This window comes from Vipera ursinii, assembly GCF_947247035.1.
Source record: "Vipera ursinii genome assembly, chromosome: 7".
In the NCBI taxonomy this organism is placed as follows: domain Eukaryota; kingdom Metazoa; phylum Chordata; class Lepidosauria; order Squamata; family Viperidae; genus Vipera; species Vipera ursinii.
Genome location: NC_139521.1, coordinates 25,083,394 through 25,101,921, shown reverse-complemented (window position 1 = coordinate 25,101,921; position 18,528 = coordinate 25,083,394). Strand labels below are relative to the sequence as shown.

General features: G+C 38.1%; 1 protein-coding gene across 3 annotated transcripts in view; it reads right to left on the bottom strand.

Annotated features, from left to right (window-relative positions):
* PALLD (palladin, cytoskeletal associated protein) overlaps positions 1 to 18,528 on the bottom strand; it is a 487,514-nt gene that overhangs the window by 67,953 nt on the left and 401,033 nt on the right. For all 3 annotated transcript variants that reach the window (XM_083367271.1, XM_083367272.1, XM_083367273.1), the window contains one exon: positions 1,638 to 2,324. In XM_083367271.1, the coding sequence (XP_083223397.1) occupies positions 1,638 to 2,324 (687 nt within the window). The remainder of the gene's footprint in view (positions 1 to 1,637; positions 2,325 to 18,528) is intronic.

Here is an 18,528-nt window from a genome sequence, read left to right as displayed (position 1 = left end):
AATGTTGAGACTCTAGAAAGAGTACAGAGAAGAGCAACAAAGATGATTAGAGGACTGGAGGCTAAAATATATAAGGAATGGTTGCTAGAATTGGGTATGTCTAGTTTAATGAAGAGAAGGACGAGGTGGGACATGATAGCAGTGTTCCAATATCTCAGGGGCTGCCACAAAGAAGAGGGAGTCAAGCTATTCTCCAAAGTGCCTGAAGGCAGGACAAGAAGCAATGGATGGAAATTAATCAAGAAAAGAAGCAACCTAGAAGTAAGGAGAAACTTCCTGACAGAACAATTAATTTGTGTAACAACCTGCCTGCAGAAGCGGTGAATGCTCCAAAACTGGAAGTTTTTAAGAAGAGAGTGGACAGCCATTAGTCTGAAATGGTATAGGGTTTCCTGCCTGAGCAGGGGGTTGGACTAGATGACCTCCAAGGTCCCTTCCAATTATTATTATTATTATTATTATTATTATTATTATTATTATTATTATTATTATTATTATTATTATTATTATTATTATTATTTGGAGACCACAGAATAAATGGAAGTAAACAGAGTTTTGTTTTGTTTTTTTTAAAAAACAACTGAGGACTTTTTTAAGAGACAAAAGACCTTTTTGGTTATAATGCAAGGAATTACTTTTCTTGCTCCCTTTTAATTAAAAAATTAAAATAGGTGCAGGAACCAAGAATTTAAATAAATTTCAAATAATTAAAATTAAGTAACTTAAAAACAAAAGTCATCTTAACATGAATAAGTCATAAAACGTTAGTTAATGTGTAATATGAGGATCTTTAAGGTGATAGGAAATATGAGAGACAGATTTAGGAATAAATTTAGCAATAGAGAAATACAACAAACTAAGGCAAATGTTTCCATGTAGATTTATTCTGCCAAAATATTTGTATTGAAATAATTTATATATGCTATACATAAGGACTTTTTGAAAAAGGGGGTTTCAAGGAATGAATCTGAATTAATCATCATCAGAGCTCAGTTCGCAATAATAAAAATTTCTGTCCCCTTCAAATGAAACTTGCATATAGATTCTTGATGCACAAAATACAGAATATTAAATTATTAGAAACCTTGACTATTTTATTTTGGATAATTGAAAATGAGATAAAATCAGGCCTGTATAAGAAAGGTATCATTTTTATCAATGTTGTAAATCAAACAAACAACAGCAGAATTTTCCTAATGAAAAATTATGAAAAACATTTCTCACTCTTCTACAGTAAAAATATAGTTATTTAGATTTTGTACAGTGAGGGAAAAGTTATTTGATTCCCCTACTGATTTTGTACATTTGCTCACTTGACAAAGAAATGATCAGTCCATAATTTTAATGGTAGGCTTGTTTTAACAGTGAGAGACAGAATAACAAAAAAATCCAGAAAAATGCATTTCAAAAAAGTTATAAATGATTTGCATTTTAATGAGTGAAATAAGTTAAAACAAACCTATTGTTAAAATTATAGACTGATTATTTCTTTGTCAGTAGGCAAATGTACAAAATCAGCAGGGGATCAAATAATTCCCCCCCCCTCACTGTTTATACAATGAATTCATGCCTATCAAAATTAAGAATACATTTTAAAAAATTACTTTTTGAGAAGTTCATCAAATGTTCATACTTACGATGATGTAACACTTTTGGGAAGTCCTAGTGCATTAACTGATGTTGGAGGTGGCTGAGATGGTAGCATGGAGCTGAGGAAGGCTGCTGGAGACTGACTAGAGCTGGATAATCTGGGTGTTGGAGAAAAACTGTGGGAAGGCGAGGGGACAGAAGCTGGGAGAGGAGGTGGAGGTGGTGGCAGTGGGAAGGAATCTGCCACTAAAAAAGTAGATGTAGGACTAAAAGCAGGGGGAGGAGGAGGGGGAGGAGGTGGGGAAGGAGACCAGGGATATTCTTCCTCAGGAGCAAATGTCTGAGAGAAAATGGGGACAGATGTTTTACCAAACTGCTTTTCAGAAGCAGTTGGAGACATTGGAGATGGGAGACTAGATGTGGAAGAGCCAGGTGATGGTGTTACATAGCTTGAAGCAGGGCTAATATTTTGTGCAGCAATAAATTGTTTAGGACGGGCATAGTTGAAAGAACTGGATGTCTGCATGGCAGGAGCAGAATGAGAATTCAAAATACTCATTTGCACGGGAGAAGGAGAATGGCTGGACTCAAGTTCTGGGAATGAAGATGGAGGGAGAAAAGTTGGGGACAAGGGAAGATTCTGGAGGAAACCAGCTTGCTTCTGATGACACCACTGGTCTACTTCTTTCTCCAGCTGGATTTGGTTCTGTAGCTGCTGAATTTTTAAAGGATCCCTATATTAATAAACGGAAAAGATAAAGAGCACACTGTGTATGAGAAAAAAAATCTGGAGGAGGTTAATGAATAAATATGCAATTTTTGTCTTATACAGACACTTAAAAAGCCATAATTTTATGAAATATACAATATATAAACATAATTAGTAAACTGGAAGTAGAACATAGATTGGCTGCTTCTCAATTTTTTTCACATTTGTCCCAGCAGACTATGAGAAACTACATGTCAAAAGTAAAATGTCAATCTACCATAGAATGTTTTTATTTTTTTCTTTAAAGAACAGTTTTATAGCTGCCATTTAAACAAGGGATAGGATTTTGAATAAAACCATCGAAGATTTAAAAACAAGCATCAAGTTGTACTTTTCATAACAGTAATGGTGTTTTAAGTGTATACATTATTTTACATGACTTTCCATATTAAAATGAAATAGAACACTAAAAGGATGCCTGCATATACTTGAAACTAATTAGGTTATTTTAATGGGTAGATTTAGCTTTAACAAGCACAGAAATGTGGATTTTTTAAAAAAAGAAAACATTTGTATCCCTTAATTTTGGTTTACTTCTTTGTGGCCCTTTAGATTCAGCAAATATTCTAAGCCAAGAATCTGGCTGTTTGGGATTTTGATACTTTTGCTTCTATAATGAAATATTTATAATTTGTTTTTAGAGATGAGCATAGCCCTTTTAAGTGTTTTCTATGCACAGTGGCCTCTAATAGAATGCTAAACTATAAACACTAGATCAACAAGTCTGTCAGAACCCATTCCTATGTCATTTCTATCTATTCCCTCTAAACCAAAATCAAATCTCACCTTTCCCTGGGTTCTGCCATTCCCCAAGGGGGAGGGGGCATGTGCCTGCTGGGGGGTTTATTGCTTTTGCTTCCTCTATCCACTACAATGTAACCTTTTGCCTCTGTGTCCTCTACCTGGTACAATGTAACAATTTGCTTATCTCTCTCTCTGAACTTTATCTCCCTAAATTGTCAGCTAGAACAAGGGAGGAAAATAAGGAAGGTAACTTCAGTGCCTGGTTTATTTCTACACTCTCAGAGGAAGGTGTGAAGAAGCCACTGCCCATTGCTGCGTGAGCTGGAGACAGGCCGATGTTATCTCCCCTTTTCCCATGATGGACTTAACATCTGGGGATTGGCTGTCCCATACCGGGTGGACTATGGGGTGGGGTCTTGTTTAGGGATACTTTAATCTATTGCTCTGCATGGGAAATCTCAGATCCTGTCTATTATGCCTGCTATCAACTACTCTTAATAAAAGTTCCTATTGGAAGAAATTGTTTCCAAGAGTTCTGCTTTCTTAAGATGTGGGATTGAAGTGGGTCCAGACAAAGTCTTTGCTTGTGTCTTCTTTGATGACCTACTTAGAGAGCCAAAGCTTTGACTTCTATTCATACTTTGCATCTTATCAAGCAAGGTAGTTTTTTTTAAATAAAGTCAGCCATTGCCATGTCTGGTAAAGTGCTTTGGCTCCAAAAGTTTTGATTATTATTGGTGGTATAGTTGAATTTGTCTTCCAAATTCTCCCATTTCAATAATAACTGTTATTATAATTTTTATTACATCCTCATAATACATTTGCAAATATTTTTGGCATATAAACATTTTATAATATCATGCCTACATAGCACTAATACACTGAAATGGCCAGTCTTAAATCTTAGCCTGAATATTTCCTTGGAAAAATGTTTCTGGATCTTTATCTCTAAATGAGCTTTATTTAATAATCCAAAATACCAGGTAGTTAATTTATGCCAGGTGTGGGCAGTAAGTCCCAGTCACTGTGTCCCAGTCCCAGCCACCCTCATCACTCTAACCAGGCATGTCGAACTCGTGATGTCACATGACATTGTGCGACGTATTGGGACTTTTTCCCCATTGCTGGCAATGGGGTGGGCACAGTTTCAGTGTGATGCATCTGGCCCATGGGCCAGCAGTTTGACATGCCTGCTCTGCATTCTAAGGCCCCCTGCCTCCCTGTGCTCTGCCACTCCAGCTGACCTTCTTGCTCCCACTGCTGAAGAGGTGTGCCTGCCCTGTCCCTTTGCAAGGAAGCTGATGGACCCATGAAGCCATCTTCCGCAGGTCTTATGAGCAAATCAGGTGTTGGGAAGAAAGTTTTGTGCAAAGGGCATAATTGATTAGCAACAGGAACAAAGAGATAGCAAAGGTCAGGTAGGGTCAAAAGGACGTACAGTTGAGAGAAAGGAGCGAGTTGAAGTGACCATGCGATTGTAAGTGTGGGTGGGCTACTACAGTCCCAAATTTTGTTCACAGGACTGCTACAATGGCTGGAACTTTGAAGACTGGTCATAAGCATGTTTGTTCAGTGCCGCAGTAACTTTGAACAGTCACTGAATGAATGGTCATAAGTTGGGGACTACCTGTACAGATCATAGATGACTCATTTTTATTTCCCTTTTACTTATTTCACAACTTGGCTAATTAAATCTATGTTATAATAAACTCTTGAGATCAATCCAAAATCCTTGATATGCTTTATGTTAATATGAATACAAATTTAATAGAAAGCAACAATTTTACCACCAGGTTTTTTTTTGCAAGCCAGCTTCCCAACTATGGTTGATCTGAGTTGATCAACCTTCTAGAAAGTATAATTCAGACCTGAAATAAACTAAATTAGCTTTACAATTCTACTGCTGACTTCCTCGTGTCTGTTAAATGAGACACAAGTCAGTATTAGGGTGGATGCCATGCTAAACCACAGAGAACGTGGAAAGAAAATTAAAGAATTCAAGCCGGAGAACGTAAAGTAGAAATGTAAGACCCAGAAACTGATGCCGGTATCTGGCCTATGAAGATTCCACTCAGATGATTTCTAGCATCTGGAGTGGGGAAAAGACCAAGAGATGGCAGTCAAGTAATTCGAACATGTACACAACAAAAAAATAGTTCTGTTATCCATCACAGTAGTCCAGCAAACGAAGAAGAGAATCTTAATCCCAGGAAATGAGCAAGGATTCAAACGATTAAAAAAAGGGAATGTCTTATGGTTATGGTGAGTATAAATATGACAAATAAACAAATTGCCATAAAGAATTATGTATGTAACTTGGTTTAGGACTGTTCTGGTTTATTTGCTCTGACCACATAACCCAGATAAGTTATTGAGAAATTGCTGCAACCAGAACACAAATATTTAGCATTTTACAGTTAAGAGTCCCAAGAAGGACTTCCGGGTGGCAAGGCTCCGTTGACGGCAGCCATTTCAGCTGTCAGCCCCGTTGTTTCCGTAGAGCCGCCAAAACCAGCGACGATCAGCTGCTTGGCGGCTCGGAAACCCACTCCTCGGGAGAAGAGGAGGGGGTGAGCGACCAGGCAGGGGTAGAGCTCCCCTAGACCACCAGAGTTTAAACTCTGGTGGTTGAAGGGTGTGACCCCCCCGAAGCCTGAGTTTGCTCCGGACTCCGGGACGCCTCTGCTCCAAGGCTTTGGAGCAGAGCAGGACGCTGCAACCATCCCTGCCATTGAGAGGGAATTGGGGATTACTTGGATGCAGGCAGAGCTGTGCAGGAGAATGCTGTAATAGCAAGTATTTGAACTTTAACCCAGACTACTTTGTGGAGAAGTTGCAAATGGTGCGGAAAGTGAAAGTGCGCAATAGAACTAAGTGGTGCCAAAATGGCTACCAAATCAATTAAAGTTCCTAGAGGTGCGGGGGCCTCGCCAGTTCAGCAATCTTCATTACAGGCTTTGATGCCTCCTCCCCGGCACCCACACCCGCACCAGCTTTAACAATAAAAGATTTGCAGGATGCTTTGCAAGAGGCTTTGAAAAAACAATCTCAACAAATAGCTGAGCTTATTGAGAAGAATACAGAAATAAGGGCAGATATTTTGGTTGCATTTCAAGGGCTCGCTGTTTGCACTGAACGTTTGGATGACAGAGTGGAAGAACTTAGCCAAAATAATATGAGATTAGATACCAAAATGATGGATGCTGAAACTGTGATGGATAAGATTGATGATGATTTAACATTGGTGCAGTACCGTGAGATGGAGTGAGAATCAGCGGTGAGAATCAGAGGTTTGAAAGAAGATCCTAAGGAAAATTTGAAAAAAGTACTCTCAGAAGCTCTTGAACAGATTCTGGGGCGTTCAGCAGAAGATATTATGGTGGATATAGAACACAAGGGAGATTATTAAATCTTGAGGGTTATGATTTGTTATTTGGCTGGCATGCATATTTATTGTATGATAAGAAAGTGGATAGTGTGTTTAAGATACATATATTAAGGTATGCTCTGTTGCGAGTCTGGAAAAAATATAGACATAAGCTAAATTATAAGATACCAATTTGGACAATACCTAAACATGCAATAGAAAATATAAATGTTGGATTTAAACATGATGAGACTAAATATAAGGCAATTTTGAGATTAGAAAGGAATGTATGGCAATTAAAGCCATATAATATTTTAAAAGAAGAAAAGATTGTACAAACTTGGTACCAGTATGGGCAGTTACAGGCAAGATGGAAAGAGGATCAGAAAGTTGGTTTCTCGATAACTGATGAAAATTTGGTAAAACAAATTAGAGATCAAGGTCAAGCACATATAAGAAGGATATATAATGCATTGATAGAAATTGACTCAGAAACAGAACTTGTTAAAGATTGTATGATAAAGTGGGCTCAGAACTTTCAGGAGGTTATAACAATGGATACTTGGGAAAAGATTTGGGTTAGAAACGTAAAATTTACACAGGCCCAAAATTTAAGAGAGAATTTTTATAAAATGTTTTATAGGTGGCATTTAGATCCTAAAAAACTAGCAAGTATGTATCCGAACTGTCAGGCCAAATGCTGGAGGTGTGGTTGCGAGGATGCAACGTATTTTCATATATGGTGGACTTGTAAAAAAGTCAAAGCTTTTTGGATTAAAATTTGGTGGAATATGCAAAACATATTTAAGAAAAGGATAAAGTTTTCTCTGCAGTTGTTTTTGTTGGGTATTATTACAGATTTTACTGTCATAGACACTAAATTGATGTTGAATCTAATCACGGCAGCAAGACTTTTAGTAGCGCAATATTGGAAGAAGGAGGAACTCCCGACTATAGAAGAGTGGACTTTGAAAGTTTCTAACTTGGCGGAAATGGCAAAGATTTCAGCATATTTGAAAGAACAATCGCAACAGACATATATTGTGGAATGGAGAAGATGGATTGAATATATTCAAAATAAATATGGGACTAAAAAGTTTCATTTAGCATTTGAATAAGTAGTGGTTTTATATGATGTATAATTAGTTATTAGTTATTTGTTAGCAATATGATGATTATGGAGAGTTAAAGTGTGACAGAATTTAATGTTCTATTATTGGGTTGTTAGCATATTTTAGCTTATGTTTGTAATACTATACCCTGTATTCAGCTCTGGGAAGTCGGGGAGGGGGAGGGTTGGGGAGGGTTGGGGAGAGGGGAGGGAGAGGAGGGTTTTTTTCTTTCTTTTTTTCTTTCTTTTTTATTTTAAAAATGTATTGTAAAACTTTTCAATAAAAAAGAGTCCCAAGAAGATAAGGATTGCTAAAACTAGAAATCTAGTGCTGCTAAATGAATTGTTGCCCATCACCATTAAGCAAATCCAACAAGACTTATCACTGGATGAGACGGCCACCACAAGATATTTAGATAACTCAAAGCCAGAGTTGGTCCTACTTAAAACAGCTTTTTGAAAAGGAAGGATATTTATGTGAAGTGGGCTTAAAATACTGCATAAAGAATTTGACCAGATTTCACAGGCTAAACTTTATTACTAAAGACAGTCATAAAACAACATTAGACATAGTTGTGGTATACTATGTTCCCTATATTTTAAAGATAATAATCAAATGTCTGTTGGATCCCCCAAAACAGAGCCTTTGATAATAAATTTTGTAAGAATCTGTCAGAACCCACTTCAATCCACATCTTAAGAAAGAAGGACTCTTGGAGACAAGGTTGTCCAAGCAGGAACTTTTACTAAGAAATAGAAGATAGAGGGTATAATAGACAGGATCTGAAAAATCTCTTCACAGATAGATATTTTTAAATGTCCGCAAGCAAGCCCCACCCCACAGTTCATTCATTCAGTTCCAGATCAGCCAAGTTCCAGGTGGTAAGCCCCTCGTGGGAAGAGGGGAAACACCAGTCCATTCATAGCAGAATCATTTCCACCCCCTCACATTCCGTCCAGAGAAACAAACCAGATTCCGGAGGGTTTCATTCCACCCGTTTTCATAAGATGAGAGGGAAAATGCCTAGTGAGACAGTAATTGATCTTATTGTAATGAATAGCAGGCAGGCAGAATAAACAAAAGGTTACATTTGAGGAAGGAAGCGAAAGCAATAAAACCCCAAGCTTGTTCCCTCTCCTCCTTGGGAATGGCAGAAACAAGGGTGGGTGGGTGTGAGATTTGGGTTTGCACAGAAAAGATAGTTAGAAATGAAATATAAATGGATTCTGATATCCTGCTGCCCTTAAAAATGGGAGAGATCCACCTGTAGAGGAGACAAAATTATAAATGTTAGCCTGGCTTGTTGGGGTATTCTGTATGAAACTTCCTTAACAGCTTCGGAGCTCTGATGTGGTGTTTATTGACCCACTCATTTTCCGAGGAGGGAAAGTTTTTCCAAGCTACTAAGTATTGAATTCCCCCATGATACTTTCTAGAATCTAGGATTTCTTTTACTTCGAAGTGTTGTTCTCCTTCAACCATGATTGGAGGTGGTGGTGGTGGGGTTTTTGGCTGCAAGGGTGACTGTGTTTCCCTTTTTAGCAAACTGCAGTGAAAGATTGGATGTATTTGCCTAAGGTTTTTGGGTAGTTCTAATTCTACTGTTACTGGGTTTATGATTCTTTTAATTGGAAAAGGTCCTATATATTTTGGTCCAAGTTTTTTTGCAGGGCTGTAGGGATTTTAGGTATTTTGTAGATAGATATACCATGTCTGCTACCCTGAATAGTGTGGGATTGACTCTCTTTTTGTCTGCCTGTGCTTTGTATGCTTGCCTAGCTTCATCTAAAGCTTTCCTAATGATTGGCCAGGTGCTTTGCAATTGTGCAATCCATTATTTCAGTGATGGGATTTCTGGTTCGGTTGTGATTAGTTCTGGGATAGGGTTTAAACTTTGACTGGTGGCTATTTGAAAAGGAGTGTAGCCTGTGCTGGAGTGGACTGCGTTACTGTAAGCAATTTCTGAGAAAGGGAGTAGGTCTGTCCAATTTGATTGTTGGAAATTAATAAAGCATCTTAAGTATTGTTCATAAGGAATGCGGTGGCTCAGTGGGTTAGGACACTGAGCTTGTTGATCAGAAGGTCGGCAGCTTGGTGGGTCAAATCCCGAGTGCTGCTTAACAGAGTGAGCGCCTGTTACTCATCCCAGATTCTGCCAACCTAGCAGTTCGAAAGCACGTAAAAATGCAAGTAGAAAAATAGGGACCACTACGGTGGGAAGGTAACAGCGTTCCATGTGCCTTTGGTGTCTAGTCATGCCGGCCACATGACCATGGAGAAGTCCTCGGACAAGCGCTGGCTCTTCAGCTTTGAAACGGAGATGAGCACTGGCCCCTAGTGTCGGAAACGACTAGCACGCATGTGCAGGGGAAACTTTACCTTTACCTTAAGTATTGCTCAAGTACAGAGTTCCCATGTTCCAACTGACCGTTCCCCTGAGGATGATGACTAGATGTTAGTCCCTGAGTATTTCCTAAGAGGGATAAAAATTCCTTCCAAAACTTTGACGTAAATTGCACTCCCCTATCAGATATGATGCGTTGAGGTGCTCCATGCAGTCTGTAAATGTCCTGCATGAATAGTTTCGCTAAGGTTTTTGTGGTGGGAATCTTTTGGCAAGGGATGAAGTGCGCCTGTTTAGAAAACAGATCCGTAACCCCCTAGATGACAGTGTTCCCATTGCTTTCTGGTAATTCCACTATAAAGTCCATGGCTATTTCTTTCCAGGGGGCTGAAGGGTTCACCACTGGTTGTAACAGTCCGGGTGACTTTCCTTGCAGCCTCTTAGCCATCACGCATGTTTGGCAGCTGGCCACGTAGCTTTCTATGTCCTTTTTCATGGATGGCCACCAAAATTGCCTTTTAGTTAAATGTAAGGTTTTCACAAACACAAAATGTCCTGCTGATTTTGTATCATGGCACATCTGCATGAAATTGATCTTCTGGGTGGCAGGTATGTATAACTTCTCCCCCACCCACGGTAGTCCATCTTTAATTGTGCACACATGTCTATTTTTCTGGAATCATTCATGAGTTTCCAACGACTTTCAGAATTCTATTCCAGTTTGGCTATCCACCCGCGGCTTCATTTTAGCTTGGGTCCTGGTGGTGACTGGTGCTGCCAGTTGTCTGGGCATAAGTGGTTTAGAGTCAGTGGCCCATGTGATGTTATATTGGGGCATGTGAGACAGTGTATCTGCCAGGAAATTCTTTCTCCCCAGTAAGTGTTTAAGTGTGAAACAGAATCAGTAAAAATGCTGAGACCAGAGGGCTTGCTTAGGAGTGAGTTTCCTGGGTGTTTTTAGCACTTCCAAATTTTTGTGGTTTGTCTAGACCTGGAAGGGAATTTTATTTCCTTCAAGGAAATGATGCCATGTAAGTAATGACCATCTCACAGCGTACGCTTCCTTCTCCCACACGGCCCAACGTTGTTCTGTCTCCGTGAGTTTCCTGGGGACTTCCGGGTGGCTCTCCAGCATCGCGGACGGTTGGAATCGACCGCCGGTCCTTCGTTGCTGTTTAAACTACGGAGCAGCTGACAATCAGCTGCTCCGCAGCGTGAAAACCCCACTTTTCAGGTGAAGGGGGAGGGGGAGTTCCCTGGTAGGGGTAGAGCACCGCTAGAGCCCCAGAATGTTTGTTCTGGGGTTTGAAGGGTGAGGGCTCCTCCAAAGACTGGGAATCTCCGGAGCGGAGGACTCTTCTGCTATCAGCAGAACAAGACACTGAATCCACTCCTGCCGGATCTGATTGACATCTAGAATCATTGTTGCAGCAGAGCGGATATAGGAGTCAAACAAACAGCAAGTAAAAGGCTTTAACTCTCGAAAAATAATTTTTTTCCGTCTTGTTCACTACTTGGAAAAGAAAGGGAAAATGGCGCCCGAGTGAACAGGGAAAAGAGCAGGGAAGAATTTTTTTCTTTTTTATAAGAAGTGAAGAGTTTTTTTTCCTCTCTCACTCTTTTTATAGTGAAAGTGTTTGCTGGGAGATTAAGGAGGAATTGGACTTAAAATTTGCTCTGCCCAAACTTACAAGATTTGGTTTTAGTTGTTAAAGGAGAAGAAAAGTGAAAGTTGTACTATAGTTAATTGGCTATAAATTGGCTACTAAGCCTCCTAGAATCCCTGTTACTAAAAGTGCAGGGACATTGCCTTGTTCAGCAATTGGGATTGCAGTCTTTGACATCATCCCCCGCAGCTTCTCCACCTGTAACGTTAAAGGACTTACAATATGCTTTAAAAGTGGCCTTAGCCACTCAGTCTGAAAAAGTAACTGAACAGGTGGCTGTGCTTATTGAGGATAAGAACAAGGAAATGTGGGAGGACATTCTGTTAGCACTTCAGGGGCTAGCAGGATGTATTGAGACTCTGAATGAACAGGTGGAAGAAGTTAAACAAAATAATTTGACGTTGGAGGCCAAAATGGGTGAAGTTGAATTTAAAATGGATAAAATGGATGAAGAGGTTGTGATGATACAATATGGGGATATGGAGTTTGCCCTGAGGATCAGAGGTTTGAAAGAGAATCCTCAGGAGAATTTGCAAGAGATGCTGATGGATGCCTTGGCACCTAATTTTGGGTTTCAACCCGAAGATTTTTTTGGTGAGATAGATAAAGTTTTCAGAGTTAACTCTTGGATTGCCAGGCAGAGGAAATTGCCAAGAGATGTGGTGGTGTATTTTACGAAAAGAAAGATAAATGAGATTATTCAAATTTTTTATAATAAGAGATTTAAAATTGCTGGTCAGGAGGTTTTGATTCTGAAAGAGATTCCCCCAAAAGTTTTGAGAAAAAGAAAAGATTTTGCTTTTTTGGCAGAAGAATTCAAAAAACAACAGCTTCAGTTCAGATGGGAGATACCAATGGGGATTGTGGTGAATTATGCTGGAATAAGATACCGTCTTAATACAGTTTTGAAGGCACGAGATTTTTATACTAATGTATTGAAAGCAGGTTCACCGCCATCTTCAGAAGATAAAGAAGGAAAGGATGAAGGAGAGCGGCAGTCACAAGAAAAACAGCAATCTCCTGAAACTGCAACCCTTGGCTTTAGTAGAAGAACCTATGACTCAAAGAATAACACGGGCTGCATCTAGACGTAAGGCACAACAACAACAATGGCAACAGGATCAATGTTTGATGATTACAACTCAAGAATCAAGTGAAGCAGTGGGAGGAGTGAGGCCAAAGAGACAGATCTCTGAAGATCTTCAGGAGGTGCTCCAGAGGCTTCAAGTCACAAACGATGGTGATAAAATTCCTGACTTGGAATGTTAATGGTCTGAATTCACCACAAAAGAGAAATATTTCAGTATTTGAAACATTTTAAAAATGACGTTGTATGTTTGCAAGAGATGCATATTCGGGTATCTGATCAGAAATATTTGATAAATTTGAGACTGGGTACACAATTTATTGCATCTGCTCCAGAGAAGAAAAATGGGGTAGTAATATATGTGAAGAAGGGTCTGATAGCCAAATTAGTAGAAGCAGATATACAAGGAAGATATATTATTATTGAACTTTTGATTGAAGGGAAGAAAATACTTCTAATTGGAATATATGCTCCTAATCAACAACAAGAAGAATTTTATAAATTGCTACATAACAAAATAATTCAATGGGATTACAAGTCTTGTATTTTAATGGGAGACTGGAATGGTGTTATGGACACGCAGAAGGATAAGAAAGGATTTTTTAAAAATACTCCTAATCATGCTAGATTGCCTACATCTTTCTTTGATTTGAAAGATGACTTGGAATTCAGAGACATTTGGAGAGAAAAAACGTGGATGAAAAGGATTTTACTTTTTTTTCTGACAGACATCAATCCTTTTCTAGGATTGATTTTATATTAATTACTAATCATTTTTTCTAGGATTAAGAAGATCAAGATATGTCCAAGAACTTTATCAGACCATAGTCCAGTTTGGATGGAATTGGATAAGGATAATGGTGACAGAAGATCATGGAGATTAAATGAAAATTTATTTAGATATGTAGAAAATGTGGAAGAATGTAAAAAGCAGATGAAAGAATTTTTTATTACATATATGCATAAAGGCACTTCTATTGAAATGGTATGGGATGCAAGTAAAGCTTATATGAGAGGAGTCTTAATATATTTGAACAATAAATATAGACATAGAATGGAATTTGTGTAAAGAAATAGAGGAGGAAATAAAGAGGAAAGAGAAGGCTTTTATTATGGATCCATCTGATAAGTGGCTGAAAGAAGGAATTAATTTGTTAAGAGGGCAGTTTGATATGCTATTGGCAGACCAGGTGGCAACTAATTTAAGATATGCTAAACATAATATTTTTAATAACGCAGATAAACCTGGTAGGTGGTTAGCTTATTTATTAAGGAAAAAAAACAAAGATCTCGTCATATAGATAAGATAGAGTATAGGGGTAAAGAAGTGTTTCAGCAAAATCTCATTAAAAAGGCCTTTGTTGAATTTTATTCTAAGCTGTATGCAAGGGATAAAAGTCAATGTTTAGACATAGACAGTTATTTGCAAGGAGTGAATATCCAGGCACTTACAGAAGAGCAACGGGAACAGATGAATCAATTGATAACCACTGAAAAAATTATTCTAGCAATTAAACAATTAAAAGTAGGTAAGGCACCTGGGACAGATGGATTGACTGCTACTTATTATAAAAATTTACAACTAGAGATGGTGGAACCTTTAAAAGAATTGTTTAGAACAATTTAATCCGGAGGGGAGTTTCCTCCATCATGGAAAACAGCATTTATAACATTGATTCTAAAGGAAGATCAAGATCTTGTACAAACTAAAAATTATAGACCTATATCATTGTTAAATACTGATTACAAGATATTTGCAAAAATTTTAGCAAATAGATTGATGAAGGTTATGCAACAAATGATCAAACAGGATTCATAAGCGGTAGGCAAATGAAAAATAACGTGAGACACATTGTAAATGTATTAGAATATTTAGAAAGAAATAACCAAGTCCCTGCAGTGCTGATTTTTTTGGACGCTGAAAAAGCTTTCGATCAATTGGATTGGCAATTCTTATTTAAAGTGTTAGAGAAGATGCAGTTTGGGGATACGTTTTTACAACCTATTAGGGCTATATATCAAAAACAAACAGGACAAATAATAATGGTAGCTTATCAGAAGCTTGTAAAATTGAAAAGGGTACAAGACAGGGATGTCCACTATCACCATTGTTGTTTGTTTAAACATTGGAAATATTATTGATTAATATACGTGACTCAAAGAAAATACAGGGAATTAAAATTAGAGATCAAGACTATAGATTGAGAGCGTTTGCAGATGACTTGGTTATTACGTTAACTCAACCAATTCAATCAGTTTTGGATTTAATGGAAATAATTCTATAATATGGACAAGTTTCTGGATTTAAGGTAAATAGACAAAAAACTAAGATATTGTCTAAAAATATGACTATAAAACAAAAGGTTGCTTTAGAAAAATTAACGGGATTTGAAATAGTTAAAAAGATTAAATATTTGGGGGTATATCTTTCAGCTTCAAATGAGAAATTATATAAAAATAATTATGATTTTTTTATGTTTAAAAATACAAAAAGAGCTTGATAGTTGGAGAAAATTACAATTGTCTTTATTGGGAAGAATTGCAGCTGTGAAAATGAATGTTTTACCTAATTTTTTATTTTTATTTCAAATGATACCTATACTTAAAAAAGATTCAAATTTGTAAAAATGGCAGAGAGGTATTAATAAATTTATTTGGGCAGGGAAGAGACCAAGAGTTAAATTTAAGATAATGCAAGATGTACGTGAAAGAGGTGGTCTCAAAGTGCCCAATCTTAAATTATATTATGAGGCGGCAGCACTATCGTCAATTAGTGATTGGTTTAATTTAACACAAAGGAGTCTATTGAATATTGAAGGGTGTGATTTGTTATATGGGTGGCATGCTTATTTATTGTATGATAAAAAAGGGGACAAAGTTTTTAAAACACATATATTAAGGTCTGCCTTGTTGAGAGTTTGGAAAAAATATCGACACAAGTTGAATTATAAAATTCCTATTTGGGCAATACCTAAACATGCAATAGAAAACATAAATGTGGGATTTAAACATGATGTGATAACATATAAAGAAATTCTTAGATTGGAAAAGAATGAATGGCAATTGAAGTCTTTCAATATTTTAAAAGAAGAGAAAACAGTACAAACTTGGTTTCAGTATGGGCAGTTACAGGCTAGATGGAAAGAAGATCAGAAAATTGGTATTTCAATATCAGATGGGAATTTGGTAAAGCAAATTAGAGATCAAAGTCGAGCGCATATAAGAAGGATATATAATGCATTGTTAGAAATTGACTCAGAAGCAGAATTGGTTAAGGATTGCATGATAAAATGGGCCCAAAATTTTCAAGAACCAATAATAATGGATACTTGGGAGAAAATATGGGTTAGGAATGTTAAATTTACACAGGCACAAAACTTAAGGCAGAATTTTTACAAAATGTTTTATAGATGGCATTTAGATCCCAAAAAATTAGCATGTATGTATCCAAATTGTCAGCCAAAATGTTGGAGATGTGGTTGTGATGATGCAACATATTATCATGTATGGTGGACTTGTAAAAAAGTTAAAGCTTTTTGGATTAAAACTTGGTGGATCTTTAAGAAAAAGATAAGATTTTTACCACAATTGTTTTTGTTGGGTATTATCACTGATTGTACTGCTATAGAAACTAAATTGATGCTGAATTTAATAACAGCTGCAAGACTTTTGGTAGCGCAATACTGGAAGAAGGAGGATCTGCCTAACTATTGAAGAATGGACTTTGAAAGTTTCGAACTTGGCAGAAATGGCCAAAATCTCGGCATATGTGAAAGATCACTCAGAACAGAGATATATAGTGGAATGGAGAAGATGGATTGATTATATTCAGAATAAATATGGGACTATAAAGTATCATTTAGCATATGAATATTTATTAGTTATTATAATTAGAGGCTATATTATTTTTCTTTTCTATGGCTAAGGAGAGTTAAAGGGCGATATGGTTTAAAGAGTAATTATAGTAATTAGAATATTTTAGAGTAAGATTGTATGATGTAATACCCTGTATTCAGCTCTGGGAAGTCGGGGTGTATGTGTTGGGATGGGAGGGATGGGGAGGGGGTGGGGGAGATGGGGTATATGTTCTAAAAATGTATTTTAAAACTTTTCAATAAAAGAGTTTCCTGGACGGATATGCACATGGTTGCAGCACCCCCTCGTCATTTTCCTGTAATAATACAGCTCTCACCACCACATCACTTGCATCTGCCTGTATTACAAAAGGTTTAGTGGGATCCAGGTGTCTCAGTACAGGCTTGGCAGAGAAAAGCCTCTTTAGCCTCTCAAATGTTGCTTGACATTCTATTGTCCATTTTAGGGGCTTGCTGGGTTTCACTGCCCCCCCTCGTTTTCAACAAGTATGTGAGTGGCAGGGCTATTTGGGCGAATGAAGGGATGAATTGGTGGTAGAAATTTGCAAAACCCAGGAAACTTTGCAATTTCTTCCTTGTGTGGGGTGGTGCCCATTCTAATAATGCCCTGACTTTCTCAGGGTCCATTTCGATGCCCTGCAAGCATATGTGATAACCCAGGTAGTCTATTCTTTCCTGTTGGAATTCGCATTTCGATAATTTTGCATATAGGTGGGTGGCCCAGAAGTTTTTTAGAACTGCTCTGACTAGATTAATATGCTCCTCCTTGATCTCAGTTAAGGTAAGGCTTCCGGATGGCAAGGCGACGCTGGAGGCAGCCATTTCTTGGCTGTCAGCCTCGCAGCTCCGTAGAGCCGCCGAAAACAGCGCTGATCAGCTGTTCGGCAGCTAGGAAGCCCCCAACTTGGGAGAAGAGGAGGGGGTGAGCGTCCAGGTAAGGGTAGAGCTCTCCGGGGCTGCCAGAAATTATAGTTTTGGCGGTGGAAGGATTGAGCCCCCCCGAAGCCTGGGCATGCTCCGGACTGCGAGGTGCCTCTGCTCCGGGTTTTTTGGAGCAGAACAGGGCGTTCGCAACCATCCCTGCTAGCAAGGAAGAGCTTTTGAGAACGAGGACGCAGGCAGAGCGATGCAGGAGATTTTGGTGAAGATGATGCTTTGATCTTTAACTCAATGGACTTTACTGAATCTGCATGTGAAAGTGCGTAGTTAACAATAGAGGGTGAAAATGGCGGCTATATCTTCTAAAGTTCCTGCCCTGAGGCAGCAGTCTTCGCTGAAAACTTCATTGTCCTCTGCATCTGAATCTGTATTAGCTTTTACAGCAAAAGATTTGCAGAGTCTGTTGCACGAGACTATGGAAAAGCAAATGCAGCAATTTGTTGAGATAATGGAGAAAAAGTTGGAGGAGAAGTTTACAGAGAAATTAAAAGAAATGAGAGCAGACATCACATCTGCAATAGAGGGCATGGTTAAAGGTATTGAGATTTTGGAGGACAGAATGGAAGATCTTGCTCAAAATGATATTAGATTGGAAGCCAAAATGACAGAAACTGAAAATGTAATAGAGAAAATGGACTATGACTTGATTTCGACACAGTATTTTCAGATGGAGCTTGCTTTGAGAATCAGAGGCCTTAGAGAAAACCCTAAGGAAAATTTGGAGAAAATGGTTTCTGAGGTTTTGGAAGGGGTGTTAGAGCGACCAGCAGATGAAATAATGGAAGATATAGATAAAATCTTCCGTGTTAATTCGTGGATTGCAAGACAAAGGAAATTACCCAGAGATGTGGTGGTTTATTTCACAAAGAGAAAGATTAGAAATGAAGTTATCCAGGCCTCCTATAATATTGATTTTGTAATGGATAAGCAAAAAGTTTTGATTTTAAAAGAGATTCCTGCAAGAATTTTAAGAAAAAGGAAGGAATTTGCTTTTTTGACACAAGAATTGAGACGACGTGATATTAAGTTTAGAT